The sequence below is a fragment of the Balaenoptera ricei genome, chromosome 4 (assembly GCF_028023285.1).
Source record: "Balaenoptera ricei isolate mBalRic1 chromosome 4, mBalRic1.hap2, whole genome shotgun sequence".
NCBI lineage: Eukaryota > Metazoa > Chordata > Mammalia > Artiodactyla > Balaenopteridae > Balaenoptera > Balaenoptera ricei.
This window is the reverse complement of record NC_082642.1, coordinates 155,466,749-155,483,851: the sequence shown is the minus strand read 5'-3', so window position 1 is coordinate 155,483,851 and position 17,103 is coordinate 155,466,749. Positions and strand designations below refer to the sequence as shown.

The following is a 17,103-nucleotide window of genomic DNA, read 5'->3' as shown; positions in this document are numbered from 1 at the left end:
CCCCGCCGAGCTCTGGCGGCTGAAGAAAAAACGCTCCGGGCTTGCGCCGCCGCAAGGACCGGAGCGCATGCGCGGGGGTGGTGCCCGGGTGGGGGGGGCGGTGTGTGGCGGTGCTCAGGGGCGCTTGCGCGGGGCGCATGCGTCGTGCTGTGGAGCCGCAGTTCGGCCGGGAGGGTGTGAGGGTGGCTATGGCGGCAACGTTCTTCGGGGAGGTGGTGAGGGCGCCGTGCCGAGCCGGGACGGAGGACGAGGAGGAGGAGGAAGAGGAGGGGAGGAGGGAGACGCCCGAAGACGGGGAGGTCCGGCAGCAACTGGCGCGGAAGAGGTGAGGTCTTGGGCGCGCCGTCGCAGACCCGGGCCGGCGGGCGCAGGAGCAGACGCGCAGGCCCAGGGGTCGCGGCTGCTCCGCGCTCGGCACCGGTCCTCGGGGGGCACAGGGGGTCCAGACAGCTCCGGGGGTGCCGGGTGGAGGCGGCTCGCGGGGCCTGCTGCAGGCTCCGTGGAGCCGTCGGATCCTCGCGTCTTTAAAGGCTTCCTTTAGCTTTGATGCAGGTGGTTTCCTGCGGCCGTGTTAGGTCTTCCGGCGCTGCAGGGCTGTCTTCCCGCCCCAGGTTTGTCGTGTCTTTGGTTCATGGACATAAGACAGGTCTTTTAGAACTTTCTTCTCCGCCGGACACCTCAGTTATCATTACGTGTCAGTAGCAGATGGATATGTCTTTTTAAAAAATGGGTTATTTCCAAACACACAGACACTGGAGAAAATAGTAAAATGACACTTTAAGCCCATCCAGTCACGTAAGTTCAACAGTTATGAAGATTTTGCCACATTTATTTTATCTCCCTCCACCCCCTAGGTGGGTCCCAGTCACCGTGGCCTTTCACCGCTACAGTTTTCCGAATGCGTCTCAACGATATAGGCATTGTCTTACGTATGCTGTCATCCCCGGTAACAATAATACTTTTTGCATACTGTGTAATAGCCAGTCTGTGGTCAGATTTATGCAGTTGTCTCAGACGTGACATTTTACAGTGGGCTTCTGGAAATCAGAATCCTGGCCAGGCCCGCACCTTACATTTAGATGTTTCCTCTTTTGAGCTTCCTTTCGTTTGGAGCCAGTGCCCCTCCTTTTTCACCCTGGCTGAGAGACTGATTGTCCTGCAGGATGTCCCGTGCTCTGGATTTGCCTGATTGCTTCCTCTTGGTGTCATGTATGCATATGTGTGTCCGTCACCTGCATTTCCTGTAAAGGGAGCTCCTTCTGAGAGGCTTGGTCAGTGTTTTGCTGGCACGGATGCCTCGGAGGTGGTATTTGCGGTTTCTTACCGCGCACTGTGCCCAGTTGCCCCACTTTTAGGGTTGCTAAGATGGATTGATGAGTGGGTCCGCTGGACAGCCTGATCCCTCTTGTACGGTTCTCCAGGAGCTTTGCAGCAAAGGGTTTTTACCTGTTAGTTATCGTCGCCTGAATCCATTGTTTCCTTAGGATTATAATTATGTTCTTTATAAAATTAAAGTTTGCATTTTACTTAATACAAACTCCTACTTATAGTAGCCTTTTTGTCATAGTATAGTACTGATTACATTTCAATTGCTTTCGTTTCGTCTTTCGTTTCTTGTGTTAGGGAGGTGCGGCTCCTTCGAAGACAAACAAAAACAACTTTGGAAGTTTCTCTGCTAGAAAAATATCCTTGCTCCAAGTTTATAATTGCTATAGGAAATAATGCAGTAGGTAAGTGGAAGTGCATTAGACTACACATTTTTTTTTTTTCCAAAATTTTATTTATTTATTTGTTTATTTATTTATGGCTGTGTTGGGTCTTCGTCTCTGTGCGAGGGCCCTCTCCAGTCGTGGCACGCGGGGGCCACTCTTCATCGCGGCCTCTCCTGTTGCGGAGCACAGGCTCCAGACGTGCAGGCTCAGCAACTGTGGCTCACAGGCCCAGTCGCTCCGCGGCATGTGGGATCTTCCCAGACCAGGGCTCGAACCCGTGTCCCCTGCATTGGCAGGCAGATTCTCAACCACTGTGCCACCAGGGAAGCCCTAGACTACACATTTTGTTGAAAGAGCAAAAGCTGAAGTTATTTATTTCCACCATGAAAGATTTCAAATGTCTGTTACTTTTTTAGAAAAAGTCGTAGCAGAGTAACTTTGTATCTGAGTGAATTCTATCCCTGCTCATGCGGCACTGTCTTTTTGATAAGCTTGAAAAATGAGATTTAGAGGAAATATTCTTGGCTTCGGGAACTTACGGAGTCAAGGAAACACTGTTTCTAGTATACAGGTTTTCTTAGGCTTCTGGGCCTGTCGTGGCCAGACTGGGAGGGCAGCGGTGGCATGTGCAACACGGCCCCCTTGTCACAGTGGTCCTTGTATGTTTTTGAGTTAACCAACTTCTTTAAAAACATATGGAGCACTCTAAAAATGACAATAATAATTGCTACATTTTTCAGTACTTGGTTTCTGAGATCTTCACATACATGAATTCATTTGACAGGTTAAAGCCAGAACGGTGCAGGGTGCAGCTAGAACAACGCGCACACACACAAGTACACAAACCTGTATCGTTTTAGAGGGTTCACAGGCTTGGAGGAGAGCCTTGGGGAACCCCAGTGAAGATTCCTTGCCCTGTAAGGTACCCCTAGTGCTTGTAGAGCAGTACATGGTAAACAACTGCTGACTCATTCACATGAAGTTCTCCTGGCCTGAAATTTTCCACAGGTGTGTTACAGTGTGAGTCTGGTAAAGTCTGTCAGCAAACCTGTCTTCTCGATTCCTGGCTCCAGTACCACCTGTACTCAGGGTGTGGCCTTCAGCTTCTTGAGGCCTCAGTGTGTTTTTCTGCAAGATGATGGTGTGCATAAGGTTGATGGTCTCAGTGGCACTTTCAGCTCTAAGATTCTCAAGTAACTTGAATATCTTTTTTATTGAATAGAAAATGCAACTTGCAGAAGCAAACACTAACTTATGCGAATTGTTTTTCACAGCATTTTTGTCATCATTCATCATGAATTCAGGAGTCTGGGAAGAAGTTGGTTGTGCTAAACTCTGGAATGAATGGTGTAGGACAGTGGACACTACACACCTGTCCCCCACAGAGGCTTTTTGTGTGTTTTATCACCTAAAATCGAATCCCTCGGTATGTGGGGCCTGACTTGTATGTTTAAGTGGGGTTCCTTAGGTATCATTTATGTAGTGTTCCTTTGAATTCCCTGTTCCTTTATATCTCGTTTTGGGCTGAGGAATTCTGCCTGTAGGCAGTGGTAGTAACCACTTTTTGGTCTGGTTCTTGTTTTTTTATTTTATTTTTATTTTTTAAAATTAAAAACAAATAAAAAAAATTTTTTAATTAAAAAAACTTTTTTTATTGAAGCATATTTGGTCAACAGTGTTGTTACTTTTTTGTTTATATAAATGTTAATGTGGTGTGTTGGTAAACTTCTGAGGAAATTCTGAAATAACTTTTTTAGAAACAAACCAGAAACATTAGATATTTAAACTTTGCCCTCATTCAAAGAATGATTTAAGCTGGCAAATGTAAACATGGGAAAATGTGTACTCGCTGTGGAAGCAGGGAGTTCTGCTTTGTCGCTGTATACCCGCCCGGTGTTCAGCCAACGCTGAGCACAGCCTAGGGACTGAGTTAACACTGAGTAAATGGATGCTTCGTGCATTCTAAATACAATTCTGTTGACCTCAAGCTTTCATCCTCACCTAATTCATCCTGATTTTTTTTTTTTTTTCCTTTTGGCCGCTCCCCTCGGCTTTCGGAATCTTAGTTCCCCGACCAGGGATCAAACCCATGCACCCTGCAGTGGAAGTGCAGAGTCTTAACCACTGGACCGCCAGGGAATTCCTAATTCATCCTGATTTTTTAAGTTATGAAAGATAACTCTGTAGCTGATGCCTAGTGATTTCATTGGAGCCATTTGTCCTAATCCTATCCTTGGGTTCATTGAGAGAAAGCAGTGTCCTGGGCGGTTTGGGAGACAAGTCAGGCAGGTGAGGTGGCCAAGCAGATGATGTCTGTCTCGCCACCTGCTTGTCTGACAGAGTGCCGTTCCACAGCTGCTGAGCGCTTGAACAGAGGCCAGGGGCAGGGATTCAAACAAGGCAAGAAGTCAGTAATTCCATAATACTATAATGTTAGCCTTGAAAACTATAAAATTTGATTTTGTAATACTTACAGTTTGTTTTTGTAATGTGTTATCCAAAGTTATTAAAGTTTACATAAGGATTTTTGTAAACATCCAGTATTTATAGGAAATAATAAGGAAATTAAGCTTTTTTTTTTTTTTTAAGAGTTTTTGATGTGGACCATTTTTAAAGTCTTTATTGAATTTGTTACAATATTGCTTCTGGTTTATGTTTTGGTTTTTTGGTCCCGAGGCATGTGGGATCTTAGCTCCCTGACCAGGCATCGAACCTATACTCTCTGCATTGGAAGGCGAAGTCTTAACCACTGGACCGCCAGGGAAGTCCCAAAGCATGTTCTTTATCTGGTCCTTAGTGGAAAGTTTTCACTCTAGAATACATCATGGAGGTCAAGCAGTAGAAATTTCTGGTACTGCATTTAGTTACACCATTGATTTGTTGGGTGTCTCTTGACTATCCAGAATCTTTGTGTGTAGCTAATTACATATCTAGTCTTTTTCTTCCCCCTATCCCTGGGCCCCCTTTTTCCCTCTTGTGCTTCTTCTTCTTTTTTTTTTTTTGGCCACACCACACTGCATGCGAGATCTTAGTTCCGCCCAACCAGGGATCGAACCCGTGCCCCCGAAGTGGAAGTGCGGAGTCTTAACCGCCGGATCACCAGGGAAGTCCTTGTGTTTCATTTTTTCCCACTTGTGTCATTAAGTGTTAGTGTTTCTGGCAATATTTCAATAGAAGACAAAGTTGACTTTTATGGATGCTATCATTCCACAAGCATTAATACTCAGGAATGTCATCCTTTTACAGCATTGTGCATTGCATGTTTTCACTTCAAGCACATGGTCTGGACATGGTTTCTAGAATAATATCGCCTTCCAGGCATCAGCAGTGTCCTGGGGTACCGCTGGGCTGAGATGCTGCTGGGCTGCTGTGCTGATAGCACTTAATGTTTTTGTAACGCTTTTTGAGTTTGATCTTCACAGTGTGTGGCACCACCCACCCCTGGAAGGGCAGCAGGCCTGGTGTCGTCTCTGTTTTATAAAGAGGACTCCGGTAGTACTTACTGATAGTATCTTTAGAATCTCTTGTGCCAGCCCTCACAGTTGCTCTGTCAATGTGCACTTTTCTCTGATACTAATTGCCAGTAGTGGCTTGATTCTTAACTTTTAAATTTTAAAGAAAAATAAGTAAGGCAGTAGCAGATTAAGCAAAACAAGTGTTATCCAGAGGTTATGTTGGGATTCACATGATATGTATATGATGACAGTGTGGGGTGTGTGTAACATTTATTTGACCTGACAGAAAACTCGGGATTTGATTTTCAGGTTGTGCTCTGTCAATGTAGTTGCTACGTTGCTGAAGATCAGCAGTATCAGTGGCTGGAAAAGGTAAGAGAGATTCTGGGGTTGCTACTTATCAAGGTTCAGTATCTTTACACTTAAACCTATGTAGTCAGATGTTGAAGCGGGGTAAGTATTTGCTCTTTCCCTTAGAAATATAGTAGGAGTTTGTTATAGGATATAAAGAATAAAAGAACTCATTTGGCAAACGTGATCAGCGATGTGCTAAAGATCGGTGGTCATAGAGACATAAGACATAGTTGGAACAAGTTACCCCCGTGAAACAGAGCAGGGTTGCAGCCACGGTGAAAACGGGCCGTGCTGACGACGCTGCCGGAAGTGCAGGGACGGGAGGGGGAAACTGGGTTCCTGGGGTTGGCGCTCAGCTGACACTCACACCAGGGTTTCATCCATTTTTCGTAGCATTAGAATGGATCAATTGAGGCTTCATCTTGTGGGAAAATTGAGCACATGGTATGTGTCCACTAAAACAAATTTTTCAGTGAAGAACTTAACTCAGCTAGAAATTTTAGAGAATAATCATTAATTTTGGTAGTTGCAGGTTATTATTTTAATTATTTATTTACTTATTTTTGGCTGCGTTGGGTCTTCGTTGTTGTGCGCACTTTCTCTAGTTGCGGCGAGCGGGGGCTACTCTTCGTTGCGGTGCACAGGCTTCTCATTGCAGTGGCTCCTCCTGTTGCGGAGCACGGGCTCTAGGTGCACGGGCTTCAGTAGTTATGGCTCGTGGGCTCTAGAGCGCAGGCTCAGTAGTTGTGGTGCACGGGCTTAGTTGCTCTGCGGCAGGTGGGATCTTCCCGGACCAGGGCTTGAACCCATGCCTCCTGCATTGGCAGGCGGATTCTTAACCACTGTGCCACCAGGGAAGTCCAGTTGGTAGTTGCAGGTTATTTTTAAATGAAATAGCCCTTTTATATACGTCTTTTCAACATTGCAACTTAAATCTTAGGCATATTTTTATGCAGGTATTACAGTTAAGTTCATTAGAAATAAAAAATTTGGTGTACACCTGCTTTAAACCAGATTGGCATACTTAGAAACATTTATTAAAAGTTATTCAATGCATTTTATTAAATGAGGAATTTTCTAATAAGATCTGTGAATCTTATGGTTGTATGTGTGATTTTATGCTGTGTACCTATGTGTATTTTCTAGAGAGAGGGTCCATGGCTTTCAACAGATCTCAGAAGGGTAGGAAACTGCCATATTAATTTGTATTGTTAATTTATGTAGGGCGTTTTATTATTTTTGTTCTATGGAACAGCTTTTCTCTCTCAGACTTGAAGAAATGTAGAATTATGCATTTCCAAAACAGAATTTTTTAATCAGTATTTTTTCCCCCGGGGATACTCTTTGGGTCCCTCTGCTGTTTGGTTCATGTCAGCCGCATAATCCTGATAATCACACACAGTCCAACAGTTGTCAAGTATTCTGGCTTCAGATGATAAGTATTTTAGCGAGGATGATAAATCAGGCCTTGTGAGTAATGTTATAGCCCTTAAATGGGACATATCTGCTGACAAATGCATGTGGTGTTAAGTTTTGTGTTTATTTATAAAGCTACACTGTAATTAAAGTAGCCTTATAAATCACTTATGGCACATAATATAAAATCTTCAGTTCCCTTGCTATTTGAAATAGCCATTTTGTTCTCTTCATAAAATATTTTCAAACAAGGTGCAATGACCTAAAATCTACTCTTTTTTTCCTTAAAAGATAGCTGTTTTTTTTTTTTCCTTACATCACCAAAGATTTTAAAAGCTGGAAGGGTCCCTGGAAATCCATGAAATACCAACTTAGGTGGACATTGAGGTCTTGAGCGATTGAAACGTAGTCTACAATTGAAATAAATTTAAAAGTGAATTTAAGAATCAGTTGCACTGATAAAACACTGTTATGAGTGCAACTTGCAAGTGATGTTCTTAGAAACATCCTTAATACAGTGTTCTTGAACCTATTATATTAGTGAAAGGATCACTTCCTGTTGCTGATACAACACTAGTCTAAGTGGAGCGTTCTTAGAGATACCTGTGTTAGAAGAGATCTTGATCACGTCACTTTATCCAGTAAAGAATGGGTGTCACTCCCATTCACTTCTATTCAGTGTAACACTGTTCTCCACACTGATTGCAAGTAGTGATCTTAGAAACAGAACGAACTGGAACAAACCGAAAAGAATAATTTGCAGGCATCTGTGGCGGGCGGGAGAGGGCGTAAATGAACAGGTGCTCATAGTTGAGTGACTGCCTTACCTGCCATGGCATCGCTGGGTGTTATAACAGCTGCTCTGCCTCCTTTGTTCCTGACTTCATTTAATCCAGATCACACCTCCCTCAGGTAAGTAGTCCTTAGTTCACGGGTGAGGAAAGTAACTTGGAAAAGGTTACCCAACTAGAAAGTGACAGAATTAAGATCAGACCCAGGTGAGGGCGCAGGTGAAGCATGGGTTTTGTTTTTCCATGGACAGTTCCACCCCTGCAAGGTGTGTGTGTGTATATATATATATATATGAATGGTGTAGATAAACAACTAGAGGGATGTTTCTATTCTGTCACGAAATTATACATATATATTTTAATTTGAAATCAATTTTGTGCTAGGTTTTTGGCTCTTGTCCAAGGAAGAATATGCAAGTAACTATTCTTACATGTCGACATGTTACTGACTATAAAACTTCAGAATCTACCAGCAGTCTTCATACTCCTTTCCTGAAAGCCCTAAAAACACAGAATTTCAGAGAGCCTCCTTGCTGTTCACTGCTAGAACAACCAAATATCGTACATGACCTTCCTGCGGCAGGTGGTATTACAGTGCATAACATTCACATTTTATCTTGTTATTGCTTTATTCATAGTTATTAGTTGGACTAGTAGGGATCTTTTTGAGGTAGTTTGTTAATGATGATTGATACCATTGTATTGCTGTTTGTCCTCAGTAGTTGCTCTAGTTGCTGGCATATTCTGTTTGGTTTGAGTGTTGAAACTTTCCAGACACACAGTTGTATGAGAGCAGCTCAGAGTTCTTAACTGTTAGCTTCAGAGTTGCCATTTCTTTTTGGTCTTTGATAACTCATCATGCAAGCCAGTGTGAGATGTAAATTGTTGGTGTATGAGAAGTTGGTAAAGTATGTTGTAATTGTCAGAATAGAAGCTTCAGATATTGAATTTTGGTAGTTGCTTCAATAGTTTATTTTTTATTCCTGTTACTAATTATACCCTAACATCATATCAGATTATGATTGTCACTTTTTAGTGGCTAATATGTTATAATATATAATTCAGTGTTATTTGTTAATAAATAAAAGGTTTTTAACTTTAAATGTTAAGTTTACTAGAATAAATGGCTAAATATTTTACATTATGCATTGTATATTTATTATTTACTTTAGTGTAGTCAGCAAAATTTTAATCTTGTGTCTTAGCTGACCCAGATGTGTCTCAGTAGTATGTTCAGAAAATGCTAAATAAACATATCTGTAAAAGCAAGAGATAACTTAGGAAAATAAATTGGCTTTGAAAGAAAATGTGCATTATAATTGGTTCAAAATGTCAGTAAATGCTTTGATTAAAAGAGGCAACAGAGATAACTATTTTTAAAAGCAGCCTTTATGAGTTAGAGGTATTTAATTTTAAAATCATATAACAGAAAACTTAAGTGATTATTTTTTTCCTGTATATTCATAGTTCTGAGTTATTGTCAAGTATGGAAAATCTCTGCAATTCTGTACTTATGTTATACTGATGTGATGAAATTAGACCTAATCACAGTTGAAGCTTTTAAGCCTGTACTTTCTTCCAGAAGCTTGAAAAGTTTGGTTAAGGTAAGCTTTTATCTCATTGACTTAATAGCTGAGTTACTGTAATGAACTTAGTAACAAACATAAATGTATGGTATCAGTGTGAAACCTAAGCAGCACGTAGAGATCCTTTTTTCTCCACATAAAGAGAAAACCGCTGGTCTGGCAGTTTATTTGATTGTCACATATTCTTCTAGATATACTTCTGTAACTTGGAGAATATTTTGTTCATGTTTTGTTAGGATAGATCAGTGCTTTAAATCCCAGATGTTTGTGTGGAAAGATGTTCTCAGTGTTCAAGAAGTTTCTGTAACTAATTAATTTGGAAGGTGTAATATTTGAGAAGGCATTTTTGAGCACAGTATGGATCACATTATCGTCATGTTTATCCACTTAATTTTGCGTGGGACTAGATGAGATAAATCTGTTCCCTGTTCTCCGTCTGGATATATCTGTGGGCTCCTTTCCCAGAAAAATACATATGGGAACATGTATAGCAAAGTTTTGCCAGTAATTGCAGGTAGTTTAGGAACTCCAGTCCTCTCCCTAAGAGATTAGCTGAAAGTCCGTGGACTCCTGGTTTAAGAACTTCTTCCTTAAAGGGAAGAGATTATAACAACATTGTTCCAAGTTGGAAGCCTTGTTTTATTCTAGAATGGCCATTAGTCTTAGGGCAGCTTTTCTTGTAATTTCTGTTGGCGTCATCTCATTTCATAGCTCTCATAAGTTAGTTAGATTGTCAACTCCGTGGGAACGTTTTCCCTTTTGGTGTCCCCAGATCATCCTGAATATGATGTGTGGAAGGCCCTCAACCATTTGTTGAATTAGTAAGAGTGAAACTGTAACTTAGTATAATTCAAGTATATCTTTCAGAAGAGCTAGAGTCATGGATAATCTTTCAAACAAATTGAGTTATTTTGTATTTAGCATCTCCTTCCGAAGATATAGTAACTAATAGTGCTGCTTGCATCTGTAGTTAACCGATTGGCTCTTCCCACTTCGTTGAGAGCAGGGGCCATGGCCGTTGTGTCTCTTCTGGGCACTTTCACTGGAGCATCTTTGCCACAGACATCGTGGCCGCAAGCATGTTCACTGCAGAAATTTTCATCACATAACTAATTGTCTGAAAGGCAGTTTGCCACAAAAGATAAAATAACGAAAAATAAAAGAGGGACATTAAAAAGGACATAGTGAAACATGAGAAATGAATAACAGATTTAGAAAGATTTTATTGCAAAATACAAAATATTTGAATACATTTAAAATGTATGTAAATTTATGGCACTACTGTGCAAATAACAGATTCTGTGGGTTGTACCTAAGCTCTTGTCTTCCAAGTTGTACATATATGTGAGCATACGTGTGTGTATGTATATATACCTATACATATATGTGTGCGTGCGCGCGCGCGTGCGCGCGCACACACACACACACACACACACACACACATATAGGCTTGTTGATTTGTCTCTTCTTTCAGCATCGCACCTTTTCTTTTTCACCAGAATTTCTTCCTTCATTAAGAGAGGTATCAGTGTCCAAGCCTGGGATGCATGTGTGTGACCTGAGCCCCCTTACTGCCTTGTGAAACATTTTCTGCACTGTTTGTTCTTGGCCTGTTGTCACATGTCCACTGGTGGACGTTCTAAGTAGGATGGGAAATGTGAACTCTGCTCTGCACCTTCAAATCACCGAAGGATTTGTGAACTGGTGTGTTACCGTTTTCTAGTGTAGTACACGTCTGGCTTTATCCTCTCCTGTTTCACACGTCCCCTACGTTTTGTCACCGGATTTTCTGTCAGGTTGATGTGCATGGTTGTCACCTCCCCTGTTTTAAGACGCCAGCTCTGCTCGTCACCCTGCACACCATCATGAGGGCCGAGACTTAAGTGACTTAGAGAGCCCTGTGTCAACAGAGAGACCCAGACTGTCGGCCGTTGTTTCGTCTTTTGTAGCAGAATTACCGTGCGGCCAGTTAGCCCCGCGGTGAGCACGGTAGAGAGGAGCTGGAGGCTTGAGCAGGAGGGCCGGGCGGGTTCCGCCCGTGGTGCAGTCGGTGCTCCGGGCACAGGCGCTCCAGGAGCATCTGCACTCATTCTCAGACTTGCAGATCATCTGCCGTGTGGGCTGTAAGTCAACTTCCAGTGTCTAAAAATATTCTTTGGAGAGGAAATTTAATTAACTTTTTTGAAGTGGCTCTTTGAAGGGTGCTGTTTTCTTAGTGACCAGATACAGTCATCCTGGCTTAGGTCATCGCTTCTGTCCTCAAAGTGGTATTTGGTCAACAACATGGAATTCTCTTGCACGCCTGCCGCGTGGACCCCACGGTGCTGGGCGGTCCACAGCCTGGAGGTGGCGCAGGCGGTCACTGTGCCAGGTGCCAGCCAGGGCAGGGGGTGGGGGCGAGGCTGGCCCGAGGAGAGGCCCCAGGGGGAGGGTGGCCCTCCAGCTGGACTGGACGGATGGGTGAGTCCTGGGGGGGTGGGAGCGTGCAGAGGGAGGCGGCATGGGCATGAAGTGGGCAAGTTCAGGGTGCGTGTGAGGAGAACAGTGGGGAGCGTGGTACTGGGGTGCAGACGGGCGTGAGCTCAGGTGGGAGAGGTGGGCCAAGCAGAGTGTCCTGTCCGTCTGAGGGCTTTAGGCTCCCGGGAGGCCTGAGGTCCCGGCAGAGCTTTGGGCGGGGGGGCGGGGGGACACGCTTGTCCCGTCTGCCGAGCGAGGAGGTGAGGGGCAGGGCCTGTCACGTTTGGTGCCCTTCCCTGCTTCTGCCTCGAGAGTGTGCCTTGCTCCTGACTGAATGCTCAACCTCACTATATGAACGCCTTTTCTCTCTCCTTCCAGAATATTCCCCAGAGCACAGAGATACTGAAGAAATTGATGACAACAAATGAGATTCAGAGTAACATTTACACATGATTCCAAAGATTGTTTTGTAGAGTATATTACCCATCCATTCCTTTAAGGGGAGCCGCGTGCACTGTTTTGTAGGTTACTTTTTTTTCAGGGGAGTATTTTCAGGATGTTAACAGAATAAACTTATTTTAAATTCATTGTAGTTTTTGTTCCTTTTTTATGGTGGTACTGTTCACACCTGAAATAAGCCAGACGTTTCTCTTTATCCACTAGGTGGGAGTATTGTTTTATTTGAATATTTTAAGGTAATAGAGTTAAATTGTTAAAAAGCTACAGATAACGACAGGTTTTATAATATGGAAAAATATATACTTTGGTGCAAAAATTCTGTATGAAACCTGAAAGTTGATGATCTATTGGTGATTTTTATTATTTGGAAAGGTTCTATTTTATGAGTTCTTCAGTTGTTTTTTTGTTTTGTGAATAAAAATCAAAGTTATATATTTACTCAAAGTTAAACCAAAAAATTTGTGTTTCCTCACTTTCAGTAATATCTCACAGTAACCTCTTTACGCAGACTTTCTGGGCTCTTTTGCAAGGTTAATGTGTCGATGTCCCCAGCTCTACTGCGGTAGAGTATTATACTAGAATGTGACTAGATCGTGAGCTCCAAGGAGCCACACTGCTTCACAGACCCACAAACTAAACTGAAACCTGCATCAGTGAAGATAAATTTTAAGATGGTGGAGTGGAGAAGTGCTTCTTATGTCTTCTTCGTTTCCTCCTATTTCGTTATTGAGTCATTGATATGTTATAGATTTAGACAGCTTACCCATTTCTGTCTTCTAGATTCAGTGTATTTGTTGCTACTGGTTGGAGGTGGGCAGGGGAGACTCTGTTGGCTCCCCAAGGAAGCTCAGTTTCTCTCGTAGTCAAGTGCTGTGAGGCTTATGCGCAGCACACGTGAATGTGCCCGGGTGATAGAAACTGAAATATCTTCCTTCGTGCAAGAATATGTGTATCCATTCAGCACTGGGTTTGTAGACCCCTGAGGTAACACTGGGTTCTGGCCCCAGCTGGAGCGGGAGTTTTTCCTGCCCTGAGGGTTAGTGTGGAAAGTCAGGAAGATCCATCCTGGAATGAACCTATGTTCAGATCTCAGGGCAACCCGTACAGGCTGGTGACCTCAGGCAGATGCCTTCAAGCAGGGCACATGCCCAGTTTCCTCATCTGTAAACTGCAGGTAAAACTAGAAATCAGGGACTTCCCTGGTGGCGCAGTGGTTAGGACTCTGTGCTCCCAATGCAGGGAGCCTGGGTTCGATCCCTGGTCAGGGAACTAGATCCCACATGCGTGCCGCAACTAAGAACTGGCACAACCAAAAAAAAAAAGAAAAAAAAAAAACTAGAAAGCAGAGTTTAACGAATTAATGTAAATGTGCAGTCAGTGTTACTTCCCTCGAGTCTCGGGTTTTCATCTGCCTGATGAGGAGGATTCTGTCTGCTTACATTGTTGGGTGGTTGTAAGAATAAAATGATAAAAATGCTTTTGATGAACAGTAGAGTGTTATTTCCACACACACACACACACACACGCACACACACACTTGTGTACACACATCCCGAAGATGCAGGCCTCGTGGCACAGCCAGGAAGAAGCCGTTTCCTTCTCAGCACTCCTCCCACCAATCTGAGAACCACAATTCTTGGCGATGTAGAGTGGCCAGGAGTGGAGTAGTTGGAAAAGTTTCATCAGGAGTGATCCTAGGAAAACCATAAACACAGATACCCTGGGATGGTTGTCTCTCATTAATTTTGGTAAAGAAAGAGTCAGGCGGCGTCAGCTATCCAGGAATAAGCCTCTGCCAGAAGCAGCAGGCGGCACCTGCGGGAGGTGGGTCGTCAGTGCAGCAGAGGGGGCCGTAGTGAAAAGCGGGATACTAGAGACTTGGTGTAGGGTGTGCGGGTCCACAGCCCTGAGCGGGGGGGGGGGGGGGCGCGGGAGGTGTCGGGGGAGGACTCAGAGCTCACGGACTTGGGAGGTCGCCTTTTGCGGGCAAACGTCGGGCTTGGGTAGGGTTCCCAATCAAAGGGGAGTAGCCGAAACAACATACGTGGGCCCCACGAAGAGAACTGGTGACGTAAAGGATAGGAAACTGCCTTAAAAATACAGAAGAGCATTCTATTGAAAACTATAGAAAACGGCTATTTTTAAAAATTCAGAGACTTTGGATTTTTCTGAAAGAATGAGAATGTGTGAGATGAAGCTAGCTGAAAGGAAAATTTAAGAACTGCATAGAAGATTTTGAAAGAGACAAAATTTTAACTTTAGAATTAAACTCGGTATTGTATAGAAGTAAAGGGCAGAACGAGTGCAGTATGTAATCTGAAGTGTATATACTGTTACATGTAAATTACAGTATATCATACAGAGCCGTTATGTTGGAGACTAAGCTGAGGTGGTGTCCTTAGTTGCCGAAGGACAGAAATGGAAAGGTAACACGAGGTGGCACAAGATAGCTTGCCTCCAACATGTAGCTAGTGTCCTGGTGAAGGGATCAGATCAAGACAGTAATGAATGACAAAGAACAGAGATTTTTCCGAAGTGAAGAAAGACTTGGAGTCTGTAAATTAAAAGAGCCCCATCAGTGGTAAGAACAAAGACATAAAAAGCTAGAGGTACTGAACCTAAAGCCCAAAGTGCCAGGCAGATAAGAACAAAATGATAACTTGTCCACTAGCTATTAACTGCCTAATACTCACACTTGAACTTGGAGACTAAATGCAGCCACTATCCATTTCTCGAGTCTGCAGGTTGGATGAGTGACCCTGGTCAGCTGGTCTTGGCTCCTGCATCTGCGGTCAGTTGTCTGATGTGAGTTGATTGGGTCCTGGCTGCTCTGGGATGGCCTCAGCTGGTGTGGTTTGGCTTCCTTCCATGTGTCACTCCTGTTCCCCCAGCAGACAAGCCTGGGTCAGGGCTGTCTGGGCATTTCTCATGGTGATTACAGAGCAGCAAGAGAGGGAACAGAAACTAGTAAGTGCTTCTTCAGGTTTCTGTATCAAGTTTGCTGTAATCCCCATGGTCACATCCAGAGACAGTATGGGGGAGGGGGGCACCACCAGAAGGTGTGGATGGGGCGGGGGCGGGGGGGCGTGAGAAGTTGGGGCCGTTAATTGTGCCGGGTCTGCCCTCTGACCACAGTTATCCGTGCCCCTTGCACGTGCAAAATATGTGCATCCCAGCCCTAGGGCACCCAGCATCTCATCCAGCATCCGGCTTGAAGTCTAGAATCTTGTAACCTAGATCAGGTCTAGATGCATCTTCTACGGAAACCAACAAACTGAAAAGACAAGTTGTCTGTTCTCTACACACCCAGCACACAGCGGTGAGACGGGGACAGGCCATCTGCAGGAAGTGCTTCCATTTGAAACGGCAGAGACTAGGACATAGACCGTAGGCATTGGTCTGTACCAACTCTGAAATTGCGCTGGGCAAATAGTGCCCAGCTCCCCTCCCCTGGGAGTGGGGAGTGTTCCTTGACGAGGCCCAGTTTCTGTCCTCTGGCAGAGCCTCTTCAGTCTCATTCTCAGCCTTTATCTAAGGTGTCTTTTTTCATCTCATGCCTTGTCTACTCTCAAAGAAATGACCTTTGTTAGCAGCTCTGTAGCTTTCTGATTCATAGAAAGATGAGTGCCTGAAATACAACACCCTTAAAACACTGTGGGCTTCCTATGTATCTTTTTTTTTGGCCACGCTGCACAGTTTGCGGAATCTTAGTTCCCTGACCAGGGATCGAACCCATGTCCCCTGCAGTGGAAGTGTGGAGTCCTAACCACGAATTCCCTCTATGTATATAATCATAGTTCGCTCCATGCTCCAAACGTCACACTGTCAAGAACTGTGAAGGGTCAGGGATTTTGCTGACATGCAAACTTACAGGTAAGCCTGCCACAATTTCCTGGATCCTGGTATAGACTTGAGACCCTGTGATAGAGACAAAGGACTGTATTACAGCATAGCATGAAGCCTGTGCTTCTTGTTTGTATCAGTTTCACCTGCCCCCCTCAAGTCCTACAAGGATGATGCGGAACCATCCAGGTGGATACTGTGATCGCAGTGGGTCTGCATCACCACTGAGGACCCTCAGGCTTAGGGAGTCCAGATCTTTTATGATGGACAGCAAGCAAACCTGTCTTTTCTCTGCAGGAAACATTTCACTGGACATTAAGCAGATTTGCCCTTTGCTCCAGGAGACACCGTCTCTATCTTCCAAGACTGTCTGCTCTACAAACAGCCTTGAAAAGATAGCATCTCTGCTCTTAACAAGGGCAGATATGTGAGACTTCTCTCCCAATAATATTCACTCCTCATATCTACACCGCCCCACCAGCCACTGAGCAATCTGACCAATAGGATTTGCTAACAGCTTGGATGGATGGAGGAGCCAGGGTGAACCCCAGGTCTGTGTTCTGAGCACCTAGTAGAGTGGAATTACATCAGCCGAGGCGGGGGTGCTTGCAGGTTAAGGAGAGAAGCCCAGTGTGGTTCTGGGTATAAGTTCGAGGCGTCAGCTGGATGTTCAGATGGAGATGTTGAGTTGGACACCGCCTGGGGTTTGGGAGACAGGCCCCGGCTGGCGGCTAAAGATGGGAGTCATCGGCAAAGGGACCATTTAGTGCCTTGGGGCTGGGTGAGATCACCAGGCAATGTGTACAGGGGACTGAGGTTTGAGCCCCAGGGCCCTGCAGTGTCAGTGGTCAGGGAGATCCCAGGAGACTGAGAAGGGCCTCCGGCAAAGGAGGATGGAGCTGGGAGACCATGGTTTCCTGGAAGCCTGTGAAGAAGGTGCTTGAAGCAGGAAGGACTGTTACCTGGGCTTCCTGCTGAAGACACATCAAGGAAAATGAGGTTGGATTTCTCAGTGTGGTGGTTGGTTGAA

General features: G+C 44.3%; 1 protein-coding gene across 11 annotated transcripts in view; it reads left to right on the top strand.

The window, feature by feature from the left end:
* The first annotated feature begins 160 nt into the window (after positions 1-160).
* The window catches only part of PSMG1 (proteasome assembly chaperone 1), a 101,051-nt gene continuing 84,108 nt past the window's right edge, over positions 161-17,103 (top strand). For 4 of the 11 annotated variants that reach the window (XM_059921571.1, XM_059921570.1, XM_059921573.1 and 1 more), the window contains exon 1: positions 161-325. In XM_059921571.1, the coding sequence (XP_059777554.1) occupies positions 189-325 (137 nt within the window). In that variant the 5' untranslated portion in view covers positions 161-188. Of the gene's footprint in view, positions 326-854; positions 947-1,623; positions 1,731-2,986; positions 3,139-5,476; positions 5,540-8,112; positions 8,312-9,195; positions 9,333-10,813; positions 11,734-12,149; positions 12,359-14,967; positions 15,271-17,103 lie in introns of those variants that run through there. The other 7 variants (XM_059921565.1, XM_059921562.1, XM_059921563.1 and 4 more) reach the window with 7 other exon arrangements.